This window comes from Danio rerio, chromosome 10 (genome assembly GCF_049306965.1).
Source record: "Danio rerio strain Tuebingen ecotype United States chromosome 10, GRCz12tu, whole genome shotgun sequence".
Taxonomy (NCBI): Eukaryota; Metazoa; Chordata; class Actinopteri; order Cypriniformes; family Danionidae; genus Danio; species Danio rerio.
Window position 1 is genome coordinate 953,936 of NC_133185.1, and position 15,507 is coordinate 969,442.

The 15,507-nt window shown below is 38.3% G+C and overlaps 1 protein-coding gene across 8 annotated transcripts in view; it reads right to left on the reverse strand.

Moving 5' to 3' along the window:
* glis3 (GLIS family zinc finger 3) overlaps positions 1 to 15,507 on the reverse strand; it is a 47,040-nt gene that overhangs the window by 1,954 nt on the left and 29,579 nt on the right. For 5 of the 8 annotated variants that reach the window (XM_073914141.1, XM_009305042.4, XM_017357981.3 and 2 more), the window contains exons 8-11: positions 11,794 to 11,926; positions 7,710 to 7,989; positions 4,481 to 4,548; positions 1,620 to 1,742 (exon numbers count right to left, since the gene is read on the reverse strand). In XM_073914141.1, the coding sequence (XP_073770242.1) occupies positions 1,620 to 1,742; positions 4,481 to 4,548; positions 7,710 to 7,989; positions 11,794 to 11,926 (604 nt within the window). Of the gene's footprint in view, positions 1 to 1,619; positions 1,743 to 4,480; positions 4,549 to 7,709; positions 11,486 to 11,595; positions 11,927 to 15,507 lie in introns of all 8 variants that reach the window. The other 3 variants (XM_021479194.2, XM_021479193.3, XR_012385968.1) reach the window with 2 other exon arrangements.

Consider the following 15,507-nt stretch of genomic DNA (forward strand, 5'->3'; position numbering starts at 1 on the left):
AATTGTTGAAGGCTCACCTGTCTGACATGTTCTCTAAAATGTTTGCATGAAATGCTCATTTAAACCTTGATTTATTAACAAATAAAAAATTATATATTAAAAATAGAAATATTATACATTTGTTGTGCTTTGTGTTATTTTCCACCCAAGCTCATTCTGAAAACGTAGTCCCGCGGACGTTTCCGGAAACCGCGATTTACGTAGCTGGATGTACGTATGGCTGCATTTCATTTATTTTAAGCGAATGCTACAGGGCGGTGTGACGCCGCTCCTCTTCGCGCTCGCTGGCTGACTGCTCACCTCCATGTGGAGGACTTTCCTGCCGCAACCAGTTTGTCTGGTTAACTCGTTGTGTAAGACGGCGGAGTGGAGATCCGGAGGGGAGCTGTCCGCCACGACCAGGGTTTGAGCCCGGGAAAGATCGGTTCCGGAAATCAGGTAAGACAAAAACAGAATCCAAAAAATAAAACGACTGAGTGAACAACAGCGTGAGAATGTGGTGAGATCGGAAAACAGGGTCAAAATCAGACGAGGGCTTTTCTTTTTCTGGACGGCTTTTGTAAATCATTGCTTGGGTTTAGGGAAGGAAGCGGGCGGCCAGGCGGGTCAATCGGTAAAACCGGTTAGGTTTAGGGAAGGAGGAGGAGGGGGTGGGTTGGCCAATTGGCCGGTCCCCCAGTCAATCCTTCAGTCAGTCGGACAGACAGTCACTCGACAGCGCCCTCCAGCGGCTTTATGCGAGCACAGAGGCGTTCGAGATGCAAAAAAGCGTACACAGAGGCCTCACGCGCATTCGCGAAAACAAAGTCTGCACAAATACGTACCTTCCAGGATGTATTTCTCGGTCCCCAGAAACGTTTGCGGGACTACGTTTCCAGAATGAGCCGGAAATTATTTTAATTCTATTATCAGAATTTTATAAAAAAATCTTTAATTTTATTTACATTTATTTTAAATATAAAATTTAAAATTAAAACTATATAATATGTATTATATATATATATATATATATATATATATATATATATATATATATATATATATATATATATATATGCAGTTGAAGTCAGAATTGTTAACCCCCTGATTTATTAACGCACCTTTTTATTTCTGTTTAAGGGAGAGAAGAATTTTTCAACACATTTCTAATCATAACAGTGTTAATAACTCATCTCTAATAACTGATTTATTTTCTCTTCTCCATGATGACAGCACGTAATATTAGACTAGATGTTCTTCAAGACACTAGTGTTCAGCTTAAAGTGACATGTAAAGGCTTCACTAGGGTAATTAGGGTAAAGTTAGGGTAATTAGGTAAGTCATTGTATAACAGTGGTTTGTTCTGGAGACAATCCAACACTAATATTGCTGAAAGGGGCGAATAATATTGACCTTAAAATGGTGTTTAAAAATGTGAAACTGCTTTTATTCTAGACCAAATAAAACAAATCAGACTTTCTCCAGAAGAACAAATATTATCAGACATACTGTGAACAATTCCTCAATCTGTTCAACATCATTTAGGAAATATTCTGACTTCAACTGTGTGGCACACAAAGACAACACAACATCACACAGCCTGATTGTCCCAGTATTAGTGTGTGTGTGTGTGTGTTTACCGGAGATGTTGCTGTGGATCTGAGGCGACGAGCTGAGATTGTCCTCAAACATGGGCGTCTGCATGACGGAGCAGGAGGAGATGTGTTTGTCTGAGTCGGCGTATGAAAACACAGCCGAGAAACCTGAGCAGAGTTAACGCAACAAATACAAACATGATCAGATTATTCACAGCGCAGCCTGTAATCCTGCTGTAATCCGGTAATGTCAGACTCCCCTTCCTCACACTGACATCTGAACTCGGGGAAACTTTCTGCGGTCTGCATGATGAGATTAAACGGATCTATTTTTGCAGAACCGCAATCTGTTGCTGTACGAGTGTGTGAATCATTCAGCGCCGATCGGTTTGTTCTCCGCTTACACTCCTAAATATGCATAATCAGTGCATATGGCTTGTGTGGAGATATACACTGAAAAAGCGTATAAGTGGTGGCAAAGGGTGGCGCAGTGGTTAGCACTGTGGCCTCACAGCGGGAAGGTTGCTGGTTCGAGTCCCAGCTGGGTCAGTTGGTGTTTCTGTGTGGAGTTTGCATGTTCTCCCCATGCTAGCGTGGGTTTCCTCCGGGTGGTCCGGTTTCCCCCACAGTCCAAACACATGCACTAAACTAAATTGGCCGTAGTGTATGAGTGTGTGTGTGTGTGTGAATGAGTATTTATGGGTGTTTCCCAGTACTGGGTTTCAGCTGAAAGGGCATTCATGTGTAAAACATACACTGGAATAGTTGGTGGTTCATTCCACTGTGGCGACCTCTGATAAATAAGGAACTAAGCCGAAAGAAAATGAATGAATGAAGTGGTTCTGATATGGGCTGAATTTTACAAACAAATGAAGTTGAACATTGCTAATTTTAATTTGTTTGTTTAAATTCAGCCCATATCAATAGTTTGCAAGCAGTTACCTTAAACAAACTGAGTAAATCCAATGAATTTCTGCTGGCAATATTATTATTGATATCTTTTTTCAGCGTATATAGAGCTGGATGCCACACAGATGCATCATTAATCCAAACTGTAAAATGCAGATTATCAGCAGCGCTGAGTGTAATTAGCTACAAATGAACTAATTCATGTAATTAAATGCTAAATAAGTAAAGTAAGGGATTCATTAATTAGTTAACACATTTAATTCCATTTACTTATAACGTACTTGCCTTAAATAGCTTATATAAATTTAGCAGTTGTGTATAAATCAACTCAGAGAAGCAGATTAATTAGTATTTTTTTACTTTCTTACATCAAATGTTTTATTTTTGGAATTAAATGTGAACACAGAAAATATGATGCAGACCATCAGCATATAACAGTGGGGTAATGAACAAACTACAGGAATAAAGGAGGTTGATAAATAATAATATAATAATATTAATAATGCCAACAACAACAACAATAGTAAAAATAAAAAGGATAAACCAAAGGATAAATGACAGAGCCTGTATTTTTTAAATCTAATTATATTTTGCACAATAATTCTATTTTTACTATAAAAGCTTGTTTATCAGGATGATTGCATATGCGTTTGAAAAACTCAGTTGAGCAATTAGTTTATGAAAATATACATATACATATATATAAATATACATATACATATTTATAAATATAAACTGTATTTTTTGTTATATACATACATTTTACAGAACAATTCTATTTTTCTATAGAAGGTTACGTTTATCAGAAGGATTGCATATGCTAACAAAATTTTTATTAATATTAGTTTTAATTAATCTTAATTTAATTAATTTAAATTACATTAATTAATTAATTAATTCAAATTAATCATTAATTTTAATTAATTTTACAGCTGCAATGTTTCAACAGCCAGAGAATATATTTCAGTAGTCATCTACTGTATATATGCAATTGAAATACTGAAATAATTAATAATAATAATAATAATAATAATCGTCGCCACAGCGAAATAAACCGCCAACTTATTCAGAATATGTTTTAAGCAGCGGATGCCCTTCCAGCCACAACCTGAAACTGGGAAACACTCATTCAGTCTTGCATTCACACACATACGCTATGGACAATTTAGCTTATTCAGTTCCCCTATAGCGCATGTGTTTGGACTGTGGGGGAAACTGAAGCACCCAGAGGAAACCTACACCAACACTGGAGAACATGCAAACTCCACACAGAAACACCAACTGACCATGATGGTCTATATTATTATTATTATTATCATATATTATTATATATATATATTTATTATTATATTATTATTATTATTATTGTATATTATTATAATTATATAATATTTATTATTATATTATTATTATATTATTATTATTATTCATATATTATTATTATTATTATCATATAATATATATATATATATATATATATATATATATATATATATATATAATTATATTATATTATTATTATTGTATATTATTATAATTATATCATTTATTATTATATTATTATTATTATATTATTTTATTATTATTATTATTAATATATTATCATTATTATTATTATTATATTTTTAGAATTATATTATTATTATTATTGTATTATTATATTATAATTATTATTTGTAATATTATTATATTATATGATTATTATTAATATAATATTATTAATACTATTATTAATCTGTTTTTATCATCATTATTCATATTTTTAACTGAATGACCTCTCAATTCCTTTTTCATTTTATCTACTTGTTTTTTTTATAATTATTTCCTTTTATATTTATTATTCCTCTATTTCTAACTATAACTCCTGTACTGCATGGCTGGCATATTGTTCAGCTTATTGTTGTTTAGTGGTTGATTTGCTGGTGTTGTCCTCATGTGTAGGTCACTTTGTGACATGCTTAATGATTAAATGTACGTGCAGATCAGACAGGTCGTACCGTCCTGAGCAGATGTCCTGGGCTGACTGCAGAATCCCGGAGCTTTGTGGCTGTTCGGGCTGAGAAACCTGAGAAACAACACAGGCTCACATTCAGTCAACTCTAAAAGCATCTGTTGCAGTGTGTTTGTTGGGTATTGCTGCCATTTTATGATTCACGTGTTGAATTCCTGCTCGGTGGCTATAGTGCCGGAGCAATGAAACGGAGCGAGTCTCGATCTCGGCAGCCGATTGTGTTTTTCGGACCCCGCGGTGCTTTGAAGAGTGTGTGTCTGAGAGCCCCGTCCAAAAATATAACCACAGAAGACGTGCAAACCACACAAAAGCGCAGCGGAGCCTTTCAGCGCAGAAAAGCCTGCTTTATTTCAATCAGATTATTGCAACTACGCGCTCGCAGCCATAAAGCCATGACAACCAGCCGCGCATTTACCGCAGATCACAGCAAGAGAAAAGCAGCTTCTCTCTCTTTTTTTGCAACTCAAGGGAAAACTCCGGATGAATGTCAACTAGACTGTGGCAACTTTCTCGATTGAGGTTGGACCAGAAACAGAGTAATGGAGGAAAAACATACAGCATTGAGCGGCGGATTATTGGACTGGATTGGTGGAGCTGTGAAAGACACCGGCGCATAGAAGTGATGCCAGCTTCATGTCCAGGCTAACCTGTCTGATCTCTGACTGAATACAAATGCACCTTCATTTTCTCCACTCGTACACGCAGGAATGTCTGTTGTTTTCAAGTCTTTCAGGCTTCAAGCGAACGAGCTGGCAATTTGAAGCCCAGCAGGAGCGTTTTAGAGGAGCCTCGGCTGCTTCTCAAGGGAGCGAATTTGAGCATTGTAATAATAGAAGCAAATGAAACTGAATGTAGGTGACGTTTGCTTAAATATGAGTGGACAATTGTGTCACGATCACCAGCGATCTAACCCTCATAGATCACTGGAGAACATTCACATTAGAACTACAAATCCACCATTACACGGACTACGAGATCCAGTCATGCACCACGCACACACCTGGCCTAGATCCCCATGACTGCAGACACACACAGCTGAAGCTACTCATGAACTGATTACATGAGCTAAAAAGTCAGCACACAAACACACAGTAGTCGCTGAGTCATGTTAAACTAGTGAACATTGCGATGCGTTTCCCTTGTTTTACATTGTCATGTTAGACTCTAGCTTTGTTTTGTTTGTTTATTCCTGTCTGCTGCCTGCCTTTTTGTCCATCTGCCTGTTTATGGTGGTGGGCAAAAAGCGAGGCTTCATGAAACACTAGCTGCGTCCCAAATCACATACTTATGCACTATTCTACGCCATGTTGTAGTATAAAAAGTGTAAGTAGCGCGTTCACACTGAACACTCTAATAATAGTAAGTGCACTTTAATTACCCGGATGATGCACTCATTCAGCCGCTAAAATGTAGTGTGTAATGATGGACACTTCACGCACTCAACGACCGCAGGTTCGCTTACGTAGCGGAATGGGCGGAGCTATCGGACGCACATGTTGAATAACTTTATTTATTTTGGATGGTGAAAGCAAAATTCTGCTTCGAGAGTGATTATAGCGCCTCCCGATGGTGAATGCGGCAATACTCACGGCAGGTATTATTTGATAATTCATATTATATTATTTGATAAATTTTAATTTCCACTTAGTAAAAAACCACTGGTGTGCCATTTGGGACGACACTACATACATATACTATCCTGTTGAGTGTGTAATGCTGTGTTCACACCAGACGTGGAACGCGCGGATAAATCGTGCTATTCACGCGTAAATTGCCGCGTGAACATTTGAGTTTACTCGCTTCATTCGTGCGTCAAATCCGCTTTATTCGCGCGTCAAACTCACTTCAGAACAGACGCGGATTCGCGTGATGGGCAGGGCTTCTGTCTGCCCGGTGACTCTAGCTTCATAGCTAAATGGCTAACATGGATTTTATTGAGAAAATAACAGTGTTTATGTGCTTTATGAAGGCTGAAAAACAGTGTCGATACGTTTAGGGTCGTGTCTGAGTCCACTACATGCTTTCAGATGTGCATCCAGTTCTGTGAGCTCAAAAACTCCTCCAGAAACTGAACCTGGATGATGGAGGCTTTCAGCGGTGCTAATGACTGAGCCAAGCCCAGTTTGATGAAGTGTGCAGAACAGGCGATACGTCACAATCACGCCCCTACAAGAGCAAGCTCCTGATTGGTTAACGCAGCGCGAATGTCCGCTAAAGTTCAGATTTTCGAATTCGAGTGATTTGCGCAAAACGCGCGTCAAATGCACAAATAGCTCAATTCGCGCCACGCCATTCGCGCCACGTCATTCGCGCTTATCGTGCCGCAGGATGTCTATTCACTCGTTTGCATTGACTTAACATGTACATCACTCGCGATTGACACTCGTTCCCTGTCTGGTGTGAACGCAGCATAAGTGCATAAGTACATAGTGCATGAGTGCATAGTGCATAGTGTGCCATTTGGGACAGAGCTAAAGAAACATCCAAAGCAAATGTGTCGAAGCTTCGAAACCCGTCTCTACAGTGACACCTAGTGGTCACTTCTTATATATTGCACTGGAACAGCTTCAGCTAAGAACCAGTTGAGCATACATAAATTCAAATGTAATTAATTTCTTCAATTCAGTATAAATTCTATTAACACGCTATTTTTTGACTTAAGTTCTGTCTGTAACAAGTATTGGTGATGATCGGGATGCAGTTCAACAGATGATTCGTCAGAGAAATCCACCTTCTAACACATTTACACATCATCAACTATAGGTCAGGTTATTATGTGTTGCTCTTACAACTGGGATCAACGTCAGGACGTTTGTCAGGTAGTGCAGTACTGGCGAAATCTGCCATGATCAGAACTTTTATCATTTAAATGAATGTAGATGTGAAAATCGACTCTCTTAATTACACTTAATTAGTGATAAATTGTTCCTGATAATTGGTGTGAAATTGATCCAAAAGTGCCATCTGGTCAGATGTAAACCTCTGGAATGAATTAAAACCAATGTTTATTTGGTAAAGAGACCACTGAAGTGGAAAAATACTGTGGCAGTCAATGGATAAGGTCAGCTGTACGGTTACTGACAATATTCAAAATAAAACCATGTGTTCAGCAGAAAAAAGAAACTCGGGCAGGTCTGGAAAAAACTAATAGTACATTTCCATCATTGAGTGAAATATTGATTTGTGCTCAACACATTTGATGACAGCGATCCCACCTGTTGTTTCCCTGTAATGGTGGCAGTGCTCCATGTGGAGAGAGATGAGTCTGGTGAATCTGCTGGATCTGATGAGTCAGGTGAGTCTGATGAATCTGCTGGATGTGATGAGTCTGAGTCTGGTGAGCCTGATGGGTCTGGTGAGTCAGATGAGTCTGAGTCTGATGGATCTGATGAGCCTGGTGAGTCTGATGAGGACTTTGATGAGTCTGTGGACCGCCTGCGATCTGCATTGGGCTGTTCAGGGTGTTTGTTTGGCTCGGCTGGTTCAGGGTGAAGACTTGCCCATCGACAGAAGAGAAAAACAGAAAACCATCACCCTTAAGCACAACAGTGGTTAGATTAGCTAGCTTTAGCCCACGCTTTCATGTATAAATAACTCAACAAAAATATTCTGAAAGCTTTGTATAGCCAATTACACAGAACATGCTTTACACGGCACTGCTGCTGCCGTCCTTCACTGTGAGGAATGGCATGTAATAGAGGGACTTATTTCACCCGTGTGCTCAGGTCTTTTGCGTTCAGTATCATGCTATGCTGTTACCCTTCATAATATGCAAAGGCATTTCTTTAATGAAATGAGAGACATGTAAGCTGTCAAAGAGCATGTTCTAACAATGGCGCAGTCATCGGCTTGATGGGGATTGAATGAAATGATAACAAAAACATATACTGAATCTTCCATCATAAATGCCAAAGATCATTTATCTTTATATAATCCTCTGAAGCAGGGCCTAAAATCAAGCAAAGCTTCTCCACAATGTCGTCTGTAGCTTTAAAATGCACGAGCACTTCAAATTTCAACTGGCTGTCAGTTTGTTATTGTTTATTAGCTGTGCTGGGCCAATAAACAAGATCATATTGAATCGTGATCAACTTTATATTGATAATGATGATATCCAGGGCTTAACATTAACACCAGCCAATCCGCCAAATGCGGGGAGACTTCAGCTTTAGACAGTCACTCCCACTTGCCACTTTGACTGGTCAAAAATTATTTTTAAATTGTGGTTTTCTTAGCAGCAGGGTTCGACTATAAGGATGACCCAATATGCGTGCAAATGTGATCTTAGAATCGGGAAACAGCACGACTAACAAAAAAATTAGAGTTCGTGCGAGCTGAAGAAAGCAGATGAATACCGAGAGGATGAACACTTGTGGCGAGGCAGTGGCGCAGTAGGTAGTGCTGTTGCCTCACAGCAAGAAGGTCGCTGGGTCGCTGGTTCGAACCTCGGCTCAGTTGGCGTTTCTGTGTGGAGTTTGCATGTTCTCCCTTCGTTCGCGTGGGTTTCCTCCGGGTGCTCTGGTTTCCCCCACAGTCCAAACACATGCGGTACAGGTGAATTGGGTAGGCTAAATTGTCCATAGTGTGTGTGTGAATGTGTGTGGATGTTTCCCAGAGATGGGTTGCAGCTGGAAGGGCATCCGAGGCGTAAAAACTAGCTGGATAAGTTGGCGGTTCATTCCGCTGTGGTGACCCCGGATTAATAAAGGGACTAAGCCGACAAGAAAATGAATGAATGAATGATCACTCGTGCAAAGAGCTGATGTGATGCGCGAGACTGTTTTAAGCGCGTGCGCGCTCCTGTTTCCTTGCTTGAAGCAATCGTGCCAGGAACGCAACTGTGATCCGTTCTCTTTCAAATAGTCAGACAAAAAAGGTAAACTAATGCACACACAGTCTTGCTGCTTTCAAGAGCTCCAAAATAAGTCTTTTTGTAAGCAGCACCGGTTGCTTTCGCTTTGAACAGCATATTAATCGGCTTTAACCATGTGATCATCCTTCCATTATCACAGTATGTTTATCACCTGCTTTCTTTAGCTTACGGTTGTTTTTGTTAATATGGTTTAATTATCATTTTTTTACAACAACGTTGCTTTTATATGAGATTAACTCTCCATTTATGTGTAGTCAACAGTCGAACTGAGAGACCTTTAGCAAGGACAGATTAATGCGCATATTTTTAATACATGACACTTATTATTTTTAAAAGTCAATTATTTTTCTTTGTTTTTTTTTTAAAGAAATGTTTTGTTAAATAAAAAGTACAGCATACAGCTATATTGAGCTTGTTTTGACACATTTAAAATTTGTGGCTAAGAAATAAGTGAAGTTTTTAAACTAATTAAGAGGAGCACGTGATATGATTGACTGCAGCTGGCCGACTATCTACACTCATTAGTTCGCCAATCAGATCTATCCTAACTCACAATAAGTAGCCTAGCTAGATATTACTCCCTTATCTTCGTTTTCTGAAGAAACCCCCCATCCACCCCCTTTCTCCTCCTTTTCTCCTTTACAAAAAAGGGGAGCTCTTGAGAACCACCTGATCTCGTACTCCCCTCACATGCTCTATGGACCAGGCGGGAGCCCTGGGCTCAACTATCTCCGAGCTCAGGGTTCTCTCCCGGGACAGCATGCCAAACCTGCTTACAGTTGTCAAGCAATATCCAACCTGGGCTTATTGTGGAAACGTAGCCCCGCGGACGTTTCTGCGGACCGCGATTTACGTCCCGGGAGGTACGTATTCGAGCGTTTTTTTGTTTTCGCGGATCCGTGAGAGGCCGCTGTGCGCGCTTTTTTGCGTCTCGGGCGGGCGCCTCTTGGGAGCGCGCGACGTTTGCGCCTGCGCCGTTCTCGCGCGAAAAGCCGCCGGATCAGAAAAAAACGAAAAAAAAAACAAAAGTCCTCGTCTTCGATTTCGACCGCGTTTTCGGATCCCGCCGCGTTCTCGCCCTTATTTTTCGGATTCTGTTTTTCGTCTCACCTGATTTCCGGAACCTGCTGTTCCCCGGACTCGATCCCGGTCGTGGGTCTCCAGAAAATGTCCGCGGGGCTATGTTACCAGAATGAGCTTGGGTTGGCAATATCTAAGTGTGAACTCTTGAATCATAGTTTGGAGTGGTCAGAGATCAATTTGGTAAATCCTTAATTTTGAGTTCTGAAAAGTGACGTGAAATAAAAACTAATCGCAGTATAACACTATAAAACCATGACCTATTTGCTCATACACCACACACAAAATGTGAAACGAATGAGGAGGCATGTGGACAAAACACACCATCTAAATCAAGTAATTTAAGCAGGTGAAAGTCATATTTACGCATATAAAAAATATTTTCCCAACAGCAAAATTGTGGCGAGTGAAAATGCAGAGTAATGTTGGAAAACTACTAGCCACTGTGGCTGGTGATCAAAACAGCTAATGTCAAGCCCTGATGATAACTCTGGACATGTTTACTCAATATTGATCCTAAGTGCCAATCACACATCAGAAAAATGCAACAACAGGAATATATAATTATGTTGATATTAGAGAATAACCAAATTTTTGGCTGCTGAATATTATCATCTGAAAATAGTTTATGCTGCGTCACCCAGTATTGTTCAGCGCTCGTTTCACTTTCCCATCAGCAGTATCCACCTTCAGTCATGGTTGGGATCCTCTTTTAAAAGTAGAAGCATTAAAAACTTATCAAGATACATCGATCAATACAGAAAAGAATTATCGAGATTGCATTTTTGTCATACAGTCCACGTCGCATTTTGCCATATTTCTTTTTGCGCATCTTTCCCTCATAGCAAACTAACAGTAAGAGGGGCATTGCCAAGAATATTGTGTCTGAAGCATCAAACTGACATCAGTGAAGGAGCCAATCTATTTATTTAATTCTATTAATTTTAGCTTGGTATTTTTTGCAATACCCCCTTGTAACCAGCAGGTGTCCTCAGTGTGCTACTAGCACATCTGACCAGTGAATCCAGCTCGTGTAACCTATCGAATCAAACAGGGAATTTAATGATCACAGTTCTGTATTTTTTTCAAATGCAGAAGCAGATGCTTAGATTGAAAACAAACTTTTCGTTAGGCGATTATTTGTTTACCTAGAGAGTAACAATGTGCGCTAGTAAAATAAACATTGTAGAGCTGCAGACTTCAGCTCCCATCAAAAAGCCTTTGTGCTTCGTAACTTTTGCTGCTATACAGAACTGACTGTAAAATGATAACCGACACAAATACGATACAATGATAATAAATACAATAACGCAGAGAGCTCCATAAGCACATGAAGAGGGTTATACCGGTGTAGAGGTCATCTGTGGGTGAGTGGTGCTTGCTCTCAATCAGGTCCAGTGTGGAGAGGCTGTGCTGCAGCGGCTGAACCGTCAAACACTCGCTGAGTCCGTCCTGACTGAGATCTGAGCTGCGTCTCAACTACAACACAACACACAGTCACACTCAAGACTGAGGGAATTCATACATAATAATACAGCAGACATTTTTTAAAGATGTTGGTCAGATTTTAGGGGCAGTTCACCCAAAAAAAAAAATCTGCCATAATTTCCTCATCCTTCACTTGTTCTGTGGAACACAAAGGAAGATGTTTAGAAAAAATGCTGGTTGCTGAAACCAATTTACTTCCATAGTATTTTTGTTTTCCTACTATGGAAGTCAGAGCAGTTTTTTCCAGCATTCCTCAAAATATCTTCTTTTTTGTTCTACAGATGTAAGAAACAAATAAAGGTTTAAAACCACATGAGGGTAAAACTTTGAGGGTTTTGCTTTCTCGCTTGCGCTCGCGTCTGCATCTGTATTTGACTTCTTGAGTGGATGACAATAATGTGCGCGTGATTATTGAAGTGCCTCAGACATGGAGTGTCTGTTTTATACCAAAAAAATGCGTATTATTTACACACTGATTTTTCCTGTCTTTTGAAGTACATTTAAAATTACGTAAAATTAAAGTAATAAATTGTAATTACTTGCTCTGTAAAAAAGTATATATATATCGTAAAAAAAGGTCACATGACTTGCAGCTGCGGCTGCCAAACAAAAAACATAAAATTATGGTAAAATTTATTTGTTGAAATAAAGCGCAAAAAATAATAATTCTACAGATATTTTCATTAAAATGTTTACAGAAAAGCCAATAACAACTCTAATTTTAAAGTTGTGAGAATTGTAAGCAGTTGTATCTCATTTGTTGTTTTTTCCAGACTTTATTGATCCAAAATAAAACTGTTAAATCACGAGCATGAGCATGTGTCTTGGCATTTAATTAAAGGTGTTTAATCGTAATGATTTATGGAAAATTCTTTTAAATAACATTGTTTTCTCTTGAACTTTTAGTGCAGGCACTTTATTGATGGGGTTCAATTATAATAATCTAGGAAAAGTCTGTAAAATTACAGTGTTTCTCTGTAAAACTCTTAGTGTGTAACTTTATTGAACGGATTTGATGGTAATAATGTAGGAAAAGTCAGTAAAATAACAGTGTTTATCTGTAAACATTTTCATGAAAATATCATTAAATGAAATATTATTAAATATAATTTAATGAAAATATTTATTATTTTTTGCACTTTATTTCAACAAAGAATTTTTATCGTAATTTTATGGTTTTTGTTTATCAGCTGCCAGTTATTTGACCTTTTTTACGTTTTTTTTTCTTTTTTTTTTCAAATATATTTTTATTGAACATTTTAGTGCAAAAACATGTCAGAAAATTACATCGAGTAGAAAGATAGTATCTGTCATACATGTAATTTGAGTTCTGACCCCCACATGAAATATAAAAATAAAATAAAAATAATAGTAATAAAATTAAATTGTAATTAAATAAACAACAAATAAATAATAATAACACTTGTAATAATAAAAATAATGATGACAAGAAAAAATACAATATTATATTGCAAAAAGGCATATTAGGATTTTTTTTTCACAGTGTACTGTACCTCTCAGTGGAAACAAGACATGTGTATTCTCAACTCCATTTGCTGAACTGACTTGTTACACTGACAATAAGAAGACAAAACCAAAGCCAAAATATGTTTTGCTTGTCTGAAAAATGCGTCTTAATTTAAGCATTTTTAAGAAAAAAGCGGCCAAGTACACAAGAACAAACACAACACAACCAAGAATTAAACTCTGATTTCGCTCTGACTGCATTTACCTCACAAATAAAGCAAACAGATGACAACAAGCGGAGATAATGGCTCGTATAATTGGCTCATAATCTTTTGCTTAATTGAGCTGAATATACAGTAATTAATCATGAGCATATGGTGTAATATCGCCGCTTAAAATACCGCTGCTCTCGACCTGCGTGCTTATATTTAGCGAGTCTAATAATACATCGCGAGTGGCTGATTGGTGCGAGTGGATGTTGCGGCACTATTTTCCCTCCACCTGAGGAATCCGTATCTATGGTGACGTGACCTTTATTTTGTGCCTCTGTCATAATGAACGGCTCCTACACAAAGCTGCTATAACAAGTTACAAGTTTTCGAGATTTGGTTATCAACACCTCCAACGACCAGTTCTATACGCACTTCATCTCAAACGCACAACTCTTGCCGTTTCAAGGCAGCGGACGAACGCACACATTGTTGAAATATGTACATCGAAGGTACACTTTGGTACATTAATAATCCACCTTTGTACATTCAATGTACATATTAATATGTCATTATTCATTCATTCATTTTCCTTCAGCTTAGTTCCTTTATTCAGCAGGGGTCGCCACAGAGGAATGAACCGCCAACTATTCCAGCATATGTTTTAAGCAGCGGACGCCTTTCCAGCTGCAACCCAGTGCTGGGAAACACCCACCCCCACACACACACACACACACATTTGTTTTTGTGAAAAGTCCATTCATTTAATACTGTCCAAACCATATATTGTATTGCCCTCACCCCACCCCACCCCTAAACCCAACCATCACAGTAGACTGTGTGCAGCTTTACCCTCTGATTAAACTCATTCTGTAGGATTTATAAGCATTTTGAGAAATAAGGATGTCACCAATGTCCTCATATTTCACCTCATTTTTGTAATACCTGTGTCATACCTATGTTATTATACAGATTTGTGTCCTGATATGTCACAAAAACACGTACATACACACACACACACATATATAAACATAAACACAGCAAATAATAGTATAGTAGATTAATATAAAGTATAATAATAATAATTAAATACAAATAAAGTAATAAAATAATAAATCAGAATAATAAATCAGCTCTCTCTCATTGCCATTAGGTGAATAAATATACGTGTGTGTGTGTATCTGTGCATTGTATGTATACGGTATGTATGTGTATGCAGTGTGTATATGCAATATGGTTGTGTGTGTGTGTGTGTATTTACATGTAATGATTTTTTTCTTGACATTATTTAAAAAAAATTACATTAACATTTTAAATAATAAGCGGTATCGATATCGGTATCGTAAAAAATGTAACAAAAAGTATCGGTATTGTATCGAGTTAAAAAATTGTGGTGACGCCCACCCTTATTGGACACTTCACGCACTCAACGACCGCAGGTTTGCTCATGTAGCAGAAGGGGCGGAGCTATCGGGCACATGTTGGATAACTTTATTTATTTTGGATTGTGAAAGCTAAATTCTCCTACGAGAGTGATTATAGCGCCTCCCGATGGTGAATGTGATTATACTCATGGCAGGTGTTATTTGATAGTTCGGTCATTTTTTTCACTGATTTGGCATCCGTCAAACGTCATCAGGGAAACGGTTTGTAGTAAAAAAACATCAGTGCTCCATTTGGGACGACACTACATACATATACTGTGCTGTTGAGTGTGTAAGTGCATAGTGCATGAGTGCATAGTGTGCCATTTGGGACGCAGCTGTTGATTAGCCTGTTCAGGTGTGTTTGATTAGGGTTGGTGCTAAGTTCTGCGGTACCCCGGCCCTCCAGGAACAAATATGGTGACCCCTGCCTTAAACAAACGGTTAAAAGTTTATTTATTTCATGTTTTAA